The sequence below is a fragment of the Elaeis guineensis genome, chromosome 4, assembly GCF_000442705.2.
Source record: "Elaeis guineensis isolate ETL-2024a chromosome 4, EG11, whole genome shotgun sequence".
NCBI classification, from domain to species: Eukaryota; Viridiplantae; Streptophyta; class Magnoliopsida; order Arecales; family Arecaceae; genus Elaeis; species Elaeis guineensis.
In genome coordinates, this window is record NC_025996.2 from 34,975,561 (window position 1) to 34,991,896 (window position 16,336).

Genomic DNA, 16,336 nt, shown 5'->3' on the forward strand with positions numbered 1-16,336 from the left:
GCAAATCCAATAATTTCAAATATTCACATATAATATAATTATAAATCCGATTCGATTCAAAATACTCGTAACTCAACAGCCTCGACTATGACCAATGTTTAACCCCCATTGACGGGGTCCACAGAATACCAGCGCACAACCCCCACTGACAGGGTCCACAAACACCAGCGCACAACCCCCACTGGCAGGGTCCACAAATACCAGCGCATAACCCCCACTGGCAGGGTCCACTGAGTACCAACGTATAATCCCCATTGACAGAGCCCACTGAAACATAGTTAGACTGAGAGCAAAAAGCCGATCTGTATCAAAACACTTTGTATCATAATATATCATAATTTTTCACTGAACATGCGCATAAATCGATATACCATAACATTTCAAAAGTACTTTTCTTTCAAAACATAATTCATAATTCATGCATAATTTCAGAGAATAATTATTTATTTTCAGAATAAATATGAAATATCTCGAGAAGATGATTCATTACTTACCTTTTACGGAGCACTGAATGAACAGATCGACTAACTTCTAGGAGATTCTTTCGTGCCTATTATCCAAAATTATATTTTTACATTAATTTTAATTCAAAATTCAATCTAAATAAATTTCAAATCAAGATCTCACTTAAAATCAGACTCTTCCCTGAACTCAATCAAAATCATCAGATGAAGCCTTCCACTACGCTAATCTTAGAAGGATAACTTTAGAGAGAGAGAAATCCATCAAGAGAGAGAAACAATCTAGAGAGAGAAAATTTTAGAGAGAGAAAGTGGAGAAAAAAAGTTCAATTCCAGAAAGAGAAAGTCAGGGTTCAGACTGAAAGAAGAGAGAGGAGAGAGAGAAACTCTCTCTCTCATCATTTTTTTATTATATTTTTTTTATTTTTATTTATTTATTTATTTATATATATATATATATATATTTATTATTTTTATTTTTATTTTTTTATTTTCTTTTATTTTCTTTTCTTTTTCTTCTTTTTCTTTCTTTTCTTTTCTTTTCTTTTTCTCTTTTTCTTCTTCTTTCTTTTCTCTTTTCTTTTTTTTTTTTTTTTTCTTCTTGGGCTTCTTCCGGGCCGAACAGGGGACGATGGTTCTCCGGCCTTGACCGGCCGTTCGGGCCACAGCCGCCGCGGCGGAGGCCGGCGGCAGAGGGGGGACCACTCTCCCGGTCACGGAGGAGCGTGGCCGGCGGTCAATTTCGATCGCCGGTGCCGGAAAATCCACGGGAAAGAGACCAAAACAAAGGTCCCTTTTTCCGACCAGAAATCGGCGACTCTCGTCGTCGGCAGCCGCGCACAAGAGCATGGGAGGAAGGGGAAGGAAGAGAGGAAGAAAAAAGAAACTCACCTTGGCCTCCGGTGACCTCGTCGGCGGGCAATCACGACGAGAATCAAAATGGTGTCCGCGGCTCTAATTCGAGAAAATCGGAGAGAAAGAGAGAGGGAGGAGGCCGATGTTCGGTCTCAAGGGAGAGGAGGTCTTCTTATAGGGAACCCTAGGACTCCGAGGGGTCCTAGGAGTCCGATCTCGCCCGGGTCTCGCCGGAGAAGAAGTCCTCTTCCCGGTTTGATTCCCTTGTTTTTTTTTTTTTGGGTCTGCTGGGCTGGGTTTGGTTGGGCTGGGTTTTGGGCTATAACACTATGGCTAATAACGCTAACTAAATATCATATTCACAGACCAAAATTGATAATATACCGGTTTTAAGATTGGAATAAACTGATTGAAAATGCTTAAAGCATTCCGCACTCCCACCATCGGACTTCCTTTTCTTTTCTTGCCCTTCTTTTTTTTTATTTAGATCTCTTGTCGCAAGGCTTGCTTGGAATCGGGCTCGCTGCTTGCCTGAAGCCTTTCTCCGATATATATTTTTTTTTTTCTTGCCCCCCCCCACCTTTTTTTTTTTTTTGGATCTCTTGTCGCATGGCTTGCTTGGAATCGGGCTCGCTGCTTGCCTGAAGCCTTTCTCCGATATTTGTTGGTTTTTTGTAAATAACTTGAGAGCGGAGGCAAGGGAGCGAAAATAAGAACTAGGTGAAAGAGAAATATTATTATTACTATTATTCTATTCAAATAGGATGGCTGCCTTGTTTTATAGGTGCGCTCCTTTTTCTTTCCTTTAAATAAAAAAAAGATAAAGTACCTATAGACTCTTAATAATATATTACTTGTTTTCATCCAAGGAATAGGATTTTCTTTTTTTTTTTAAGTCCAAAAGTTGTTTAGCACGTAAAACAAGTCGAGTTTCCTTTTTTAAATTCAACTAAGTCCCAAAGTTGTTCCCATTGCAAAGCAAGTCAATTTTTTTTGGAAAAAAAATTATCTAAATCAATAATTTGGATTATAGTTCTATCACTCACATACTAGTTCCCAAATAGATTTACATTTCTATATAGAAGTAACTATTTCAAATTTAATGAAATTGGGTCTTTGCTTGTGTACAACCGAGTCCATAGAATGTTGGAACCATCGTGATAGTCCTTTATTAAAACAGACCAGTAGACCGTCCCTGGAATTAGATTACGTTTATAACCTTTGTTGTAGAAATTTTTATGTTACAAGGACTACCTAGTCCTTTATTAAAACAGACTAGTAGACCGTCCCTGGAATTAGATTACGTTTATGACCTTTGTTGTAGAAATTTTGATGGTACAAGGACTACCTTCCAACTTTATAATTTAAGCTTGAAAATTTTTAACATGCATCGATCTAAACTAGTTTTGAGATCTGAGCTTCAACAAATTTACATAAGATTTCAATCTGTATATGACTGTAAAGTGGCCTTTTTTTTTTTTCGTTTGCGCGCGCCCGGGAACGAAAAAAAAGTGTTTTTTTTTTTTAAGCTTCTCCTCTACTGCTTCTTTTCCCATAAAGTCCAAGAAAGAAAGCAGTTAATTGCCTCCTTTGTTACCATTCATACCAGAGAGTGGATTTGACGTCAAAGCGATGAATATTCGATAGTCTCATGTAATATTTTTTATGATGATTTTTTGGACTGTTCTCACATCAGATTGATGTAATTATTGATCTGTATCAAAAAAAAAAAAAAAAAAAAGCAGCCAATTATAATTCTTTTATATGTCACAAGTGGACGACGTTGACCAATGCTGTTCCGCTATCTTTCTTTCGTTCTTTATTTTTTGGTAAAGTTCTTTCTTTCGTTCTTTGTTCAGCCTCCGTCGGAGAGAGTCTATTACATATTTTTTAGTTTGTCCTATGTATACTTTAAAGCCTATGAGATGAGGTACACGGCACGCCAAGAAGCCCTCTCAAGATTCTTTGCTCCAGTAATCTCACTAGAGGATTTTTATCCCCATCTTTACCCCTTCTTAATTGAACAGTTGAAATAAAAGTGGTCTAAATTTTGCTCTTTTTTTTTTTAAAAAAAAAAAGCAAAGGCAGAAAACTAAATCCTGAAATAGCAGTTCAAGAGAAAATTTTATCTTCTGTATTGTAATATGACCTGATAACGAGGGAGAATGGATTGGTATAAGACTCTGGAGATCCAATTTTTCACTTGGTTGTGAAAGCGAGAAAAAAACATTCACCAAAGGGATGGCAGCATGAAACATGCTCTATCGTTATCGTCCAGATCACCATTCCACACGTAATCTCACCAGGTCCCTGTCAGCCACCAACCACCAGCTTCTGCTTTTTAATGATGATATGGGAGGCCAGATATACCACCCAGCTTTATTATTCAGACAAAATTGTGTACAGTTGGTCATCAACTTAGGCTTGAGAAGGAGGTGACAACATGACTTGGCATGGAATTCCTCCATTATAAATCCACATGGATGCTGATCAGAGGCCTCCATGCAACCTCTTATGGTCTATCATTTCCATTTCAATTTCTTCAGGCTGGTGTCGGGACTTCCTCTCATGGCCAGTGGTGGATGCAAGAGGGGATCCCTCACCATTATGCATGTCATGTTGATTGGGTTTCTCTTATGCGTGGGAGTCATCCCTTTCTGCCTCTGCCTAGGTAGCGGAGGTGGCTCCAAGAGAGCGAAAGGAGAGCTCTCCTTGCCATCAGAGCAGATATCTATGACCCTGATGATTGGCTCTCTTCTTGTACAGGCCAAGACTGTTGCCAATGGAGGGGTGTCGGCTGTGACAACACCAGTGGCCATGTGGTAAAGCTCAACCTCAGATACCCATATGATGTTTATGACTTGCTTGTTGGTTATGGAATTGGAAAATTACCTCAACCAAGGTTAATCCTTCTATATCCAACTTGACATATTTGAGGTGTCTGGATTTGAGCCTGAACAACTTTTCTAGAGCACTCATCCCAAAATTCATTGGTTCTCTCATGCACTTTTGAGTACCTTAACCTCTCCAACACTGGGTTCAGTGGACCCATTCCTCACCGGATCGGAAATCTCTCGAGCCTGCAATATCTAGACCTTCGGGGTGGGTACTTGGCTGTTGGTGAATTGAATATGTACGTGGAAATTTATCCAATAGCCCTACATGTTAACGACCTTCAATGGCTCTCTCGAATCCAGTCGCTGCGGTACCTTGACTTGAGTTTTGCCAACCTCTCCAAGGCATCAAATTGGCTTCATGAGATCAATATGCATGCGTCTCTGTTAGTCTTGAAATTAAGTTATACCAGACTTCCTGGCATTCCTTCTACTCTACATCATGTAAACTTCACTTCTCTCATCCTGCTCGATCTCTCTGACAATGATTTTCAATCTGCTTTCCCCCACTGGCTGCTTAAAATTGGCAGCCTTGTTCACCTGGATCTTTCAGCTTGTGGATTTCATGGCAGGTTATCAACTATTTTAGATATGTTGGGGGAGTCGTAGCCAATTGAGGATCTTATCATTGGATGGAAATCAAATTAGTGGTGAAATACCAGAAACTATTGGGAACTTTGCCAGCTTGAAGTATTTAGATTTATGGGATAACAATATCACTGGACAAATACCAAAAAACATGTCGACGCTTTGCAAGTTGGTGGTGTTGAGCTTATCATATAACAGTATTGGAGGAGATATCACAAGTCTCATAGAAGGATTGTCTAAATGCATTAATAATAAATTGGATGGGAGAAGCTTTTTGCAGAGTTGAGCATCTCTTGACTTGTCAAACAATCCTTTCGGTGGGGCAATTCCAGAAAGTTTGGGTCAGTTATCTGGGCTTGAAACTTTAGATCTATCCTCGAACTGCTTCACAGGATATTTGACTGAAGTGCACTTTTCCAACCTCACAAGGTTAAGTTATTTGGATCTGTCTTACAACTCCTGGAAGGTGAACCTAACCGACAGTTGGATTCCTTCTTTCAATGCTAGTATTATTAGGATGTGCTCTTGCCATGTGGGATCTAAATTTCCTGCTTGGCTTCGAACCCAGATATATCTGGATTCATTGTGCCTCTCTGAAGCTGGAATCTCAGACAAGATTCCATCATGGTTGTGGTATAAGGATATGTCTTTCCTTAATGTATCCCATAATTATATGGAAGGATGGATACCAAGTTCTTCGGGGAGCCAAAATTATGAAGTTCTTGATTTGAGCTCTAATTGCTTTTTTGGTCCGGTACCTAATTTGAAGGCAAGGTTCATGATTCTCTCCAACAACTCTTTTTCTGGACTTTTGGATCTCTCCAACAATGAGCTAACCAGAGGATTTCCAAACTACTGGAGCATCTCACAACCAGGAAACCATGATGTACAGAAAAACAGAAGACTAAAAGATACAAACAGTACGGTCGCATATCCTATTAATCTCCAATCTTTGCACGCGAGGAACAATAGCTTATCTGGTAAATTTCTTTCCTTCTTGAGACTTTGTAAACAATTGGTTATTCTTGATCTTGATGAAAATAGATTCTCAGGCAACATACCCACATGGATTGGACAGAGCCTCTCATCTCTAAGAGTTCTTCGTGTAAGATCAAATTCTTTTGATGGTAATATCCCGATGCAGATATCTGGGCTGTCTTCCCTTCAGGTTTTAGACTTGGCATACAACAATTTTTCAGAAAATCTGCCATCATCGTTCAGTAATTTCACTGCCATGGCTAAGTTACAAGAAGGAAGCAAACCAATGCTTTCAGATGATGCTACAGCATCAGATTACCAAGAGAGTGTCTTAATATCTGCAAAAGGATTAGAACTTGACTATACAACTGTGCTTTTATTGGTTACAAGCATTGACCTATTACAGAATAATCTTTTTGGAGAGATCCCTAATGAAGTGACAAATCTTCATGGACTACATTTCTTGAACTTGTCTGGAAATCATTTCATTGGAAAAATTCCACAAAATATTAGTAACATGAGGCAGTTGGAATCACTAGATTTATCAAGGAACGATCTCTCTAGCCAAATTCCCCAAACCATGCTTGCTTTGAATTACTTAAGTCATTTGAACTTGTCATATAATAACTTGTTAGGAAGAATTCTATCAAAGAATCAATTTCAGACCTTCAATGACCCCTGCATCTATATTGGTAATCATAATCTCTGCCGACAGCCACTACCAGATTGCCCTACCAATGCACCTCTACATCAAGAAGATGAAGATGACTATGATATGATATGGATTTATACTGGCTCGGCATTGGGATTTATCTGGGGATTATGGGGTTTTGTTGCTCTGGTGATGATCAAAAAGGATATCAGGATTTCTTATCTTCAATTCATCAACAGAATATGTGATTGGGTTTATACAGAATTAGCGATCAAATTTGCCAAGCTGAAGTCTCTCGTAGGGAAGTGCAGCCACAAGTGCAGCTAAGCAGTTACAAATAATGCTATGGTTGTAGCTCTATCTGTCTCTCCCTATCTATCTTTGACCGATGTGGGGGCACCTCCAATCCAAATATGTAAGGATCTGAACTTCAAGAAGTTTTTGAATGACTATTACTTTTGTTGGTTTGCTGCTTGTATATCGATCCATTAAAATGCTATCTGTATTTGCCACTATTTTGCTCATAAATGTAATAATGTTTAGTTAGAATCGGTTTTTTCTATTTTTATGTCACACCAGTAAAATGATACCATGACAGTAAAATACCTAATGTCTCACATAAAATACCCCACCTATAATAAGACAAACATAAGCACCTCAAGCTCATCTATATGGCACAATAATAAAAATCATTAAATAGACTAAGATGTGCCTCAGGTAATTATCTAATTTAGCTCCATGTGGGAAACTATCTTTGCTACTCTTTCGATGTCCATTACTTCTATTATTATAATTTTTCCTGCATGACGAAATACTGAAAAGTAGATATATTTCCTGACTCATTTCTTTAAGTTCCACCTAATAAAAAAGGAAAGAACCTTGGTGATTAATGAAAAAGGTGTTTCTCATACTTTATAAGATATTAGGCTTTCTTATCTTTGATCCATCGATAGTATATGCGACTGGATTTGTACAAAATTAGCAATAAAAATTGCCAAGCTGAAGTTTGTCATAGGGAAGAACAACCACAATGTAGCTAAATGGTTTTCTATGGATGGTGATGCAATTATAATGCTCTCTCTCTCTCTCTCTCTCTAAATGATGGTGGGAGTGCCCCCAGTCCAAATATGTAAGAATCTGAACTTAGGAATTTAATGATTGTTCCTTCTGTTGTTTTGCTGCTTGTATATCGTTCAGTTAGAATTCTATCTGTATTTCATCCATCTCACTAATCAATGGTTGTTTGGCACCATTATGCTCATAAATGAAACCATGTTTAGTTAGACTTGGTTGTTTCAATTTTTATGTTATACCAGCAAAGTGATCCCATCGTAGTAAAACACCTAATATCTCACATAAAATGCCCCACCTATAAGAAGATAAACATAAGCACTTCAAGATTACCGACATGACATAATACTAAAAATGGTTAAATAGACTTCCATATGCCCCACTTATCTATTTTGACTCGATGTGGGAAACTACATTTGCTACTCCTTGGATGTCCATCACTACTGGTTTAACTTTATTTTTTTTATGATGAAACAGTAAAAAGTAGATACATCCCGACTCTAATTCTTTAAGTTCCGCACAATCGAAAAGGGAAGAATGTCGGTGATTGGTGGAAAAGAAAAGGTGATTTTCAAGACTCATAGAATTTTTAATCTTGATAAAAATGAAAAATTAAAAGAATGCCTTAGAATATGAGGGTGCCAGCTTGTCCAGATGGTCAACTTTCTTGTGTTGATTCAGAAAAAATGGGTTTTATATATCCTTACTCCTATATTCAACCAACCTTCACTAATCCTACATCTTTGAAGAAAAAATTTAAAACATAAAAAATAGATGACGACAAGAATGAAGAATAGGAGGTTAGCATATAGTCTTAGACTAGAAAGGCATGTAAACCATGTCATTCTTAAGCCACATTTGGTTGCCGCAAATAGAAATCAAGCACAATCTGCTCATATCTATAAAATATGTTCCTATATGATGATTAGTTTCAATTTCTATTTTTCAATAAGTTTGGTACTCTCAAGTTACAGTGGGGTCAAGCCAAGTTGAGCTGAGCCAAGTAGCTGGAGGCTCAAGCTTAACTCGATTCAAAATATGCAAGCTCAAAACTTGACCCGAGATCAATCAAACCTTAATATTCTAAATTCAAGCCTGACTCAATGAAAAAAAATAATATTCAAGATCGACTCAACTCAAATATCAATCGAGCCATGCTCAAACTAGAATTTGAGCTTTAGTTACTCATATTGTATATATATGTGTATTATAAATAAAAATAATATTATTAAAATATATATAAATTCGAATAGGCTTGCTAGCCTTTAAGTCAAATATCTTGCTACTCAAGCTCAACTAGAAAAACTATTTGAGCTATTTAAGCTTGATAATAGTTGAGTCGATTTGAGCTTGAACTTTAGTCAAGCTTGAGTAGCTTGCGAATATAGCTTGGCTCATTTGCAACCCAAAATTTCTCAAGAGAATGAAATAAACATTATAACATGTAATCTGATATATTATTTATAACCAATATTATTATAGTACATAATTGTTATATTAGTATTTATATTAGTAAAATTATACAACCAGTGTTACGAATATTATTGTTGACACCATATCATTATAAACTAATGATAACACTTATCAAAATATGATAAAATAACATAATGTGATATATAATATATGATATTACATAATTTATAGTTTCTACAAATATGGTAATAGAATTAAAGTATTATTTGGTGTTACTTATGCTATTAATATATATTGTAATATATATATATATATATATATATATTAACATTATAAAAAAATGATAATCTTCTAACAAAATGTTAATTTTCTATTCTAATATTAAGATTATTATAGTTCTCCACAATAATGCAAGTATAAATAATACAGCTACAATATAGCAATATAGTTATCACATTTTAATAACAATATACATATATCAATCAATTAAACCCAATTAAGCTATGATCTCGAACTAGTTTTGGTCAACTACATGAATTCTTTTTCTCCATTTCTCTCTATTTAGATTACACTTTCAAAAAAAATATAGTGATATCAAGTACTTCTTACAGCTTCATCCTCCTATGTGACTTTTAGTCTGTCTCTACCATTCTTTCTTTTATATGTATCAAATAACTCTTTTTGCAGCATCTCTCGATCTACATTATGCATGTCCAAAACATATAAGTAATCTTTCTTTCAATTTATCTTTTATTGGTGCTACTTATACCTTTTCATAAATGACTTGACCATATTCATATATTACAAAAAGATAATAATTACTATAATATTATTGTTATGATAATATAAATTAATAATGCAAGAACAATTTAACATAAATATAGTATATTAAGATATGAAAAGAATATTATTAATAAATATAATTGAATATAATATAATTATCTGTAATATAATATAGAACTATCAGTTAATAATATAGTATCAATACATATATAGTATATAAAACCATATTATTTAGTAAGTAATATTATATACTTATATATGTTCAATATAAGTAAAAATAGCCATACAATTATAATAGCATGAGTTTAACATGTGTAATAATAGTGCATATAACACAAATTTATATAATGTTATATTACACAATAGATAATATATTCTGTATTATATTTTAATGATATAACTAATATTAATAATAAGCTACACACAGGTAAGATACTCATCAAGAAAGGTTAGAATGTTAGTAATGACTATGCTCTATGTGGCTCAAATATGGAAACAACTAATCATCTTTTCTTTAGATACACACTCATTTGAAGTTTATAGATTATTTTTAAGCTGCAACAGAGACTGAAAGGAAGGTCGTCTTCATTTTTTAACCTTTGGACGAGTTGGAGGAAGAAGAATAGAAGTTATTTGGACAACAAGATAGAGGATATGCTTATGGATGCAGTTTGTTGGGAGGTATGGATGGAGAGAAATGCACGTATCTTCTTAACCAAGAAAGGGTCTATTTACTCTATTTTACAAAACATCCTCCAATCTTTAAGAAGCTAGAGCATTCTCTATCCATCTAAGACTAATTCTGAGGCACAGAGCCTTTCGAAGAGACTTGAAAGCTTGACATCGCCTTCTAGAATCTAATCCTTTCTTTTTTACCATGACGCTCAGCTTGTATATATTACGTAATACGTATCTGTTTCTTGTTATGACATAAATTAGGCGGGTAGCTCTCTGTTGCCCCCCTTTTCCCTTCCAAAAAAAAAAAAACTAATATTAATAAATAGAATATATAAGGAGAACTTATCTTCATTGTTACTTGGATATGTCTCCAACATTACAAAAATGATACCTATGTCCCTTGGTTATAGATTCTTCCTTTTCATAGGAATCGGATACTCATGAGAATAAGCATTTCCCATATGAAAATGAGCTGCAAAACATAAGAATAGGCTAGATAGAACTAATAACTATTCCTAACTCCCAATTCTTGCCAACCAAACATGGAATCAAAAGATACTGATCTATTTAGTATTGTGCCATATGGTTCGCTCACTCCTTTAGTTTTGAAAACAAACTTGACCAACTATGAATTTATTTTGTTTGCACCTTTTGTTTTTTGATGAAAATTTTGTTTGTGCCTTCAAACATTGACTCAAGGCTTTGACCCAGAAGTAATTCTTTGGCACAAACATGCTTCTGTGTAAGAAAAGAGTGAAGTTAATCCACATATCAACGTTTGTTCTCTCCTATTACATTTATATTAAGTCTCATCGTACAAATCTTTATGCTATTGAGTGGAGGAGCAATCTTGGATGACAAACCCATATAGGGCCCTTTTCATTAGTCCATATGGGGCCGAGAATCTTCCCCAACCAATCTCAGATGCCCTCCTCATGGTTGGCTCCTACTCAAGGGTTGGGGAGGGGCATCCATGGCCTAGAGCTATCTCAAACCTTCCAGATCTTTCTCGGCCCTGGTATCCCCTAATGGGAGACTTGCACAACTAATAAAATAATGATGCATACGATCCCTAGCTCTAATACCCCTAATGGGAGACTTTATTCTTCTTCGCGAGGCCGGCCAACCCCACTCCCCCGCCCCCACGATGGCAACCACGACCGGCGGCGACCTTTCAACACCGGTGATGATGGCTCCGGTCCTCAGCGACCACGGCAAGTTCGCATCCGGTGACTGCAACTGGTCCAACGGAAGGAAAAGAAGGAACAAAATAGGGAAAGTTCCGACCCCTAAGAAATCCGACGGCCGGCGACCCAATCCGACCGTCAAAAGCTCTCTAAAGTTCAGAAAAAGAAGAGGAAGAAGAATAGAAGCTTATTACCTCAACTTTGGGGTTGATTGACGGTGGTCATGGAAAACTGTTCGACGGAAAGAATTCCTCTAATCCGTGCGATTTCGCTGACGATTGACTGGAGATTTGGGTCACTTGTTGAGGAGGATGGGAGAGGGATTTATAGGCACGGATCCTAGGGCCTCGCCGGAGTTTGAACAAGCCTTGGAACCCTTTTTCCGGTTGCATTCGAAGAGGACTCCTTCGAGAGTCCCCTCCTCTTCCACCTCATACGCCCAGCGCGTGAGGTTCATATTTTTTCTTTCTTTCTTTTTGCTTGCTTTGCGATTCGTGCGGGAGATTTTAAAAAAATCTGGGTCCTTGCATCATACTGGGCCTGACTCTGGCTCAGCATGTTATATAATTAAGACGAGCTCATGCTAGCTCATTCAAATTCAAGCGAGGCTCACGTTGTTCATGAATGGCTTATCTAAAAAATTATAAAAATAATATATATTACTTATATATTAATATCTTGAGCTAATTTAGGTAAGGTCAACTGAGCCAAGCCTAGCATGGCTTGGCTTGTTTAATAACTGATCTAGCTCGTCTACTAGGCCTAATCTCACTAGCATGATTTAAATTTAAGTCACACCCAAGACCATGCATCAATATTGTTTGGGTAATATCAATCAATGTCCCCCCATTTCATAATATAATTAAACATAGCACTACATAATGGCGCATTAAGTATCGATCAGGTCCCCAATTTTTTTTCCTCAAATTTATGCTGTGTATGATTCACTCCGGTTAATGAAGTCCTTCTGATGTCAATTATCAATTAGAATGGTAAAAGGATGCAGAAGCATGATTTATTAGTAATATTTAATCAAAGGGGAATTGCATGTATAGGAGAATGCACTACATGTAATTTATATGCACAGATTGAACATGTATCTTAAAGGTTAAAGAGACTTAATTCAATTCAAGAATCAAAAAGAGACATGGTATTTGAAAAAAAAAATTAATTAATTTAACTCCCATATTCGTGCATAAGCTCCAATCCTTTTAGTTCTTTTGAAGGCCATGCTCTTGGTGATGGGCTTAAATTTTATCATTTGGGACCTGAGGCTGAAATAGATCGATCAAATGAAAGTTTTCTTTTCTGATGAGAATTTGACTAGGTATATCTTCCAATTCGAAAAGAATTATGTATAGCGGCGGAAGGCAAACTTGATATAAGAGTCGAGATATATCTCATAGAGAATTTTATTTTTTTTAAAATTTATTTATATTGCTCATATTTATTTTACATAAGAGAGTCCTATTAAAATTTAGAGGAGGAATCTGATCTCACTTATGCAAGGACGAAACTCACTATTATAAATAAAGCCAGTGTATCTTAATTTTAAATTAATCAATAAAAAAAAGACTTAAGTAAGTCCTACTTTCATAATTTTTTTATCTTTTAAATTTTTTGAAAAAAATCGAGTTAATTAGTGTTGAGGAAAATCAATCGACCTCCGACTCAAGTTAACCATCCGACACTCGACTCAACAAAGGCTGACCGACCAAACATACCACTCCGACCTTGCATCGGCTGGCACCGACTCATGATCGGAACATTGACTGACACTCGGCTATTACTGATCAACAGACCGATCAACAGCAGACAATTTAAACAATCTCCGACCAAAAACCGCCAACATATACTACTGACCGATGGTCACTCGGATGTTTTATCGACATATTAGGATTACCGACATATAGTCGGCTAATCTGCTCAATATGTTGTAACTGTTATAAACGGTTATTGACTACGTGTCATGGTAATTACTGAGAATTAACAGCCTACTAACTCCACAGTTACAGCTCGATGATTTAGCGCTATAAAAAGCGGGACCACGTGCTCGATGGTTACATCAGATTCACCTATAAAAAGAGGATAAGAGAACAGTACTGGTAAGATACTTTTGGATCAGAGCTCTGCTACTTTCGATACTCAAATATACTACTGTTCACCAATTTTCGCTCTGACTTAAGCATCGGAGGGTCTTCGCCGGACATAATTTCGATCTATATGGATGCTGTTTTGCAGGTGCTCATCACCGGCGATAGGCGACAGAGAGTTGGCCACAATATATTGGCGCACCAGATAGGGGGAAAGAAAGATCTGCAATTCATCATGCTGAAAATCAGAGCCCAACTTTCGACAATCGAATCGACAAGGCACTCTTTCCATCAGAAAGATGCTCCTCCCTCACTTTCAGTAGCAGAGCCCAATTCTTCACGTCCCGTGGTCACCACGGATGTCCAAATCGCTGCACTCGTGCAGTAGATGAATGTTCTGACGGAGACAGTTAAAAGTCTCCAACAACAGCAAATCCAGCAACAACAACAGCCGCCAGTGGAGCAACCGATGGCACAGTTGGTGCCATCTAGACACAGCCACCACCCCCTACGCGATCATGTTCTCCCTCTCCAGAGCAGTCGCCTCGACACTCCCATCGAGACGGATAACCATATTCTCAGCACTCCCATCGTGCCACCCATCGCTCGCGGCGTTCCCCCTCTCCTTCCCATCTCCACAGTATTAGGAAGGAAAAACAGTCGCGGACACCTTCTCCTTCTCCCTCGAGCTCATCGGGAGTTTTCACCTCCGGGGTCTCCCAACAACAGTGGTTGGACAACTACGAACGAAAGTTTCAAAAGATTGACCGCCGACTTGCCCGACTCCAAGTGGAAGGTCGGAAATCCTCTAGTGACTACGATTTTCACACCGTTCAGCCTCTCTCTCAGCACATCTTAGACGAGCCGATCCCATCTTGGTTCAAGATGCCACAAGTGGAGCTATACGACGGCTCCATCAACCCAATTGACCACCTAAAGAGCTATAAAGCTCTGATGATGATCCAGGGGGCAACCGACGCCCTCTTATGCATTGGCTTTCCGGCAATTCTTCGAAAAGCTGCTTAGGTCCGGGTTTTAGTTGAAGAGCATCGATTCTTTCGAGCAGTTCGAGCATTCTTTTGTAGCTCACTTCAGCATGAGTCAAAGGCCGCCACAAATTTTTGACAGTCACTTCTCAATCAAACAGAGAGAGACTGAAACATTGAGAGACTTTGTGGCTCGTTTCAACATGGCCACACTTAACGAGACCTCAATGAAGACAGGGCCATATTGATCATGAAAAGAGGTCTGAAGGGGTTCAGATTCGCATACTCCTTAGACAAAACTCTTCTCCGAACTTATGCTGAACTTCTCGAACGTACGTATAAGTATATCCACGCAGACGAGACTACTTCTGACCGACGCTAGATAAAAAATAAAGATCAGAAGAAGAAATAGAAGAAAGGTGGAGCTCTGACTGAATCAAGTCGGTCACCTTCCAATAAGCAAGTTTCACCTCAACGACGGAGTCCGAAGTCGAACTACGGCCCAAAGTCGAATTACGACAGATATGACTCATATACTCCTCTCTCTGATCTCCGTGCACAGATTCTCATAAAAATTGAAGGAGCAGAATATTTACGGCACCCCCCACCGATGAAGGCACCCTCGAGGAACTGTGATCGGAGGAAGTACTGTCAGTTTCATCATAACCACCGTCACGATATCGAACAATGCATCCAGCTCAGGGACGAAATAGAGGCCCTAATTTGATGAGGCTACCTTGAAAAGTATTGAAGAGATCAACCGACTCAACTACCTACTGATCGACGACCTCAGCCGCAAACTGAGGAGGCCATCAATAATCAACTGACTACAGGGGTGATCAACATGATCTCTGGATGATCGAATTGGGGGGCAAGTTTCAAAGATGAGTCAGCGAAGAGACGATGACTAAATGATGTAATAATTTTTTCGAAAAAGGATATTCGAGAAATTCAAACTTTTCATGATGATGCTATTATTGTTTCAACAATAATAGTAAATTATGATGTAAAAAGAATCTTTGTAGATAATAAAAGTTCGACTGATGTCTTTTTTTACTCGACTTTCTCTCAAATGCGACTATCGACTGATCGACTCAGAAGAGTCTCAACACCATTGGTCGGTTTCACTGAGGATGCTGTGACTATGGAAGGAAAAATTTCTCTCCCCTTAACCACAGGAACTGAACCACTGCAGAGTACTATTCTTGTGACATTTATGGTTGTCCGAGTTCCTTCGACCTATAATGCCATACTCGGACAACCAAGCCTTAATGCATTGAGAGCTGTGGTTTTGACATACCATTTATTAGTCCGATTCCCAACAAAGAATGGAATTGGAGAAATACGTGGAGACCAACGGTTAGCCTGATACTGTTTTTTAGTTTCACTCAAAATAATAAACTTGAAGACTCTCTATCCATCGACAAATTAAATCAAAGAGAGAATCAGGAGAAGGGTGAACCAGCTGAACAACTGATTTTCATTCCGCTAAAAGAGGAAGATCCAAAGAAGATGATCCAAATTGGATTGCAACTGTCTGATCCGGAGCGGCAGCAACTAATAAATTTACTGAGAGCAAATATCAATATTTTTGCTTGATCAGCTACCGACATGCCGGGCATTCCTCTGGATGTAATAACTCACCGACTCAACATCAATCTGAATGTCAGGCCAGTGAGATAGAAAAAATAATCTTT

General features: G+C 37.7%; 1 protein-coding gene and 1 long non-coding RNA gene across 3 annotated transcripts; one reads left to right on the forward strand and one right to left on the reverse strand.

Moving 5' to 3' along the window:
* The first annotated feature begins 4,456 nt into the window (after positions 1-4,456).
* On the forward strand, positions 4,457-10,448 carry LOC140857445 (receptor-like protein EIX2). 2 transcript variants are annotated; one of them, XM_073256292.1, is made up of 2 exons: positions 4,457-5,778; positions 5,851-6,947. In XM_073256292.1, exons 1-2 carry the CDS (start codon positions 5,316-5,318, stop codon positions 6,753-6,755), a joined length of 1,368 nt encoding a protein of 455 aa, XP_073112393.1. In that variant the 5' UTR covers positions 4,457-5,315; the 3' UTR covers positions 6,756-6,947. The 2 variants fall into 2 exon arrangements, 1 of the variants encoding a protein (XP_073112393.1); XR_012140917.1 differs by adding an exon at positions 10,260-10,448 and having other exon boundaries at positions 4,458-6,843.
* A 694-nt stretch (positions 10,449-11,142) lies between these two features.
* On the reverse strand, positions 11,143-12,075 carry LOC105042990 (uncharacterized). Its single transcript, XR_831617.4, has 2 exons — positions 11,755-12,075; positions 11,143-11,612 (listed from the first exon to the last, which is right to left on the reverse strand). It is a non-coding gene; the product is annotated as an uncharacterized lncRNA (long non-coding RNA).
* Between the last annotated feature and the right edge of the window lie 4,261 nt (positions 12,076-16,336).

Excerpts from the sequence above, each read along its gene's own strand:
- LOC140857445 (XM_073256292.1), top strand. The coding sequence starts at position 5,316 with ATGTGCTCTTGCCATGTGGGATCTAAATTTCCTGCTTGGCTTCGAACC. Across the intron at positions 5,779-5,850 it reads GAGGAACAATAGCTTATCTG|GCAACATACCCACATGGATT; the intron begins GTAAATTTCTTT and ends ATAGATTCTCAG.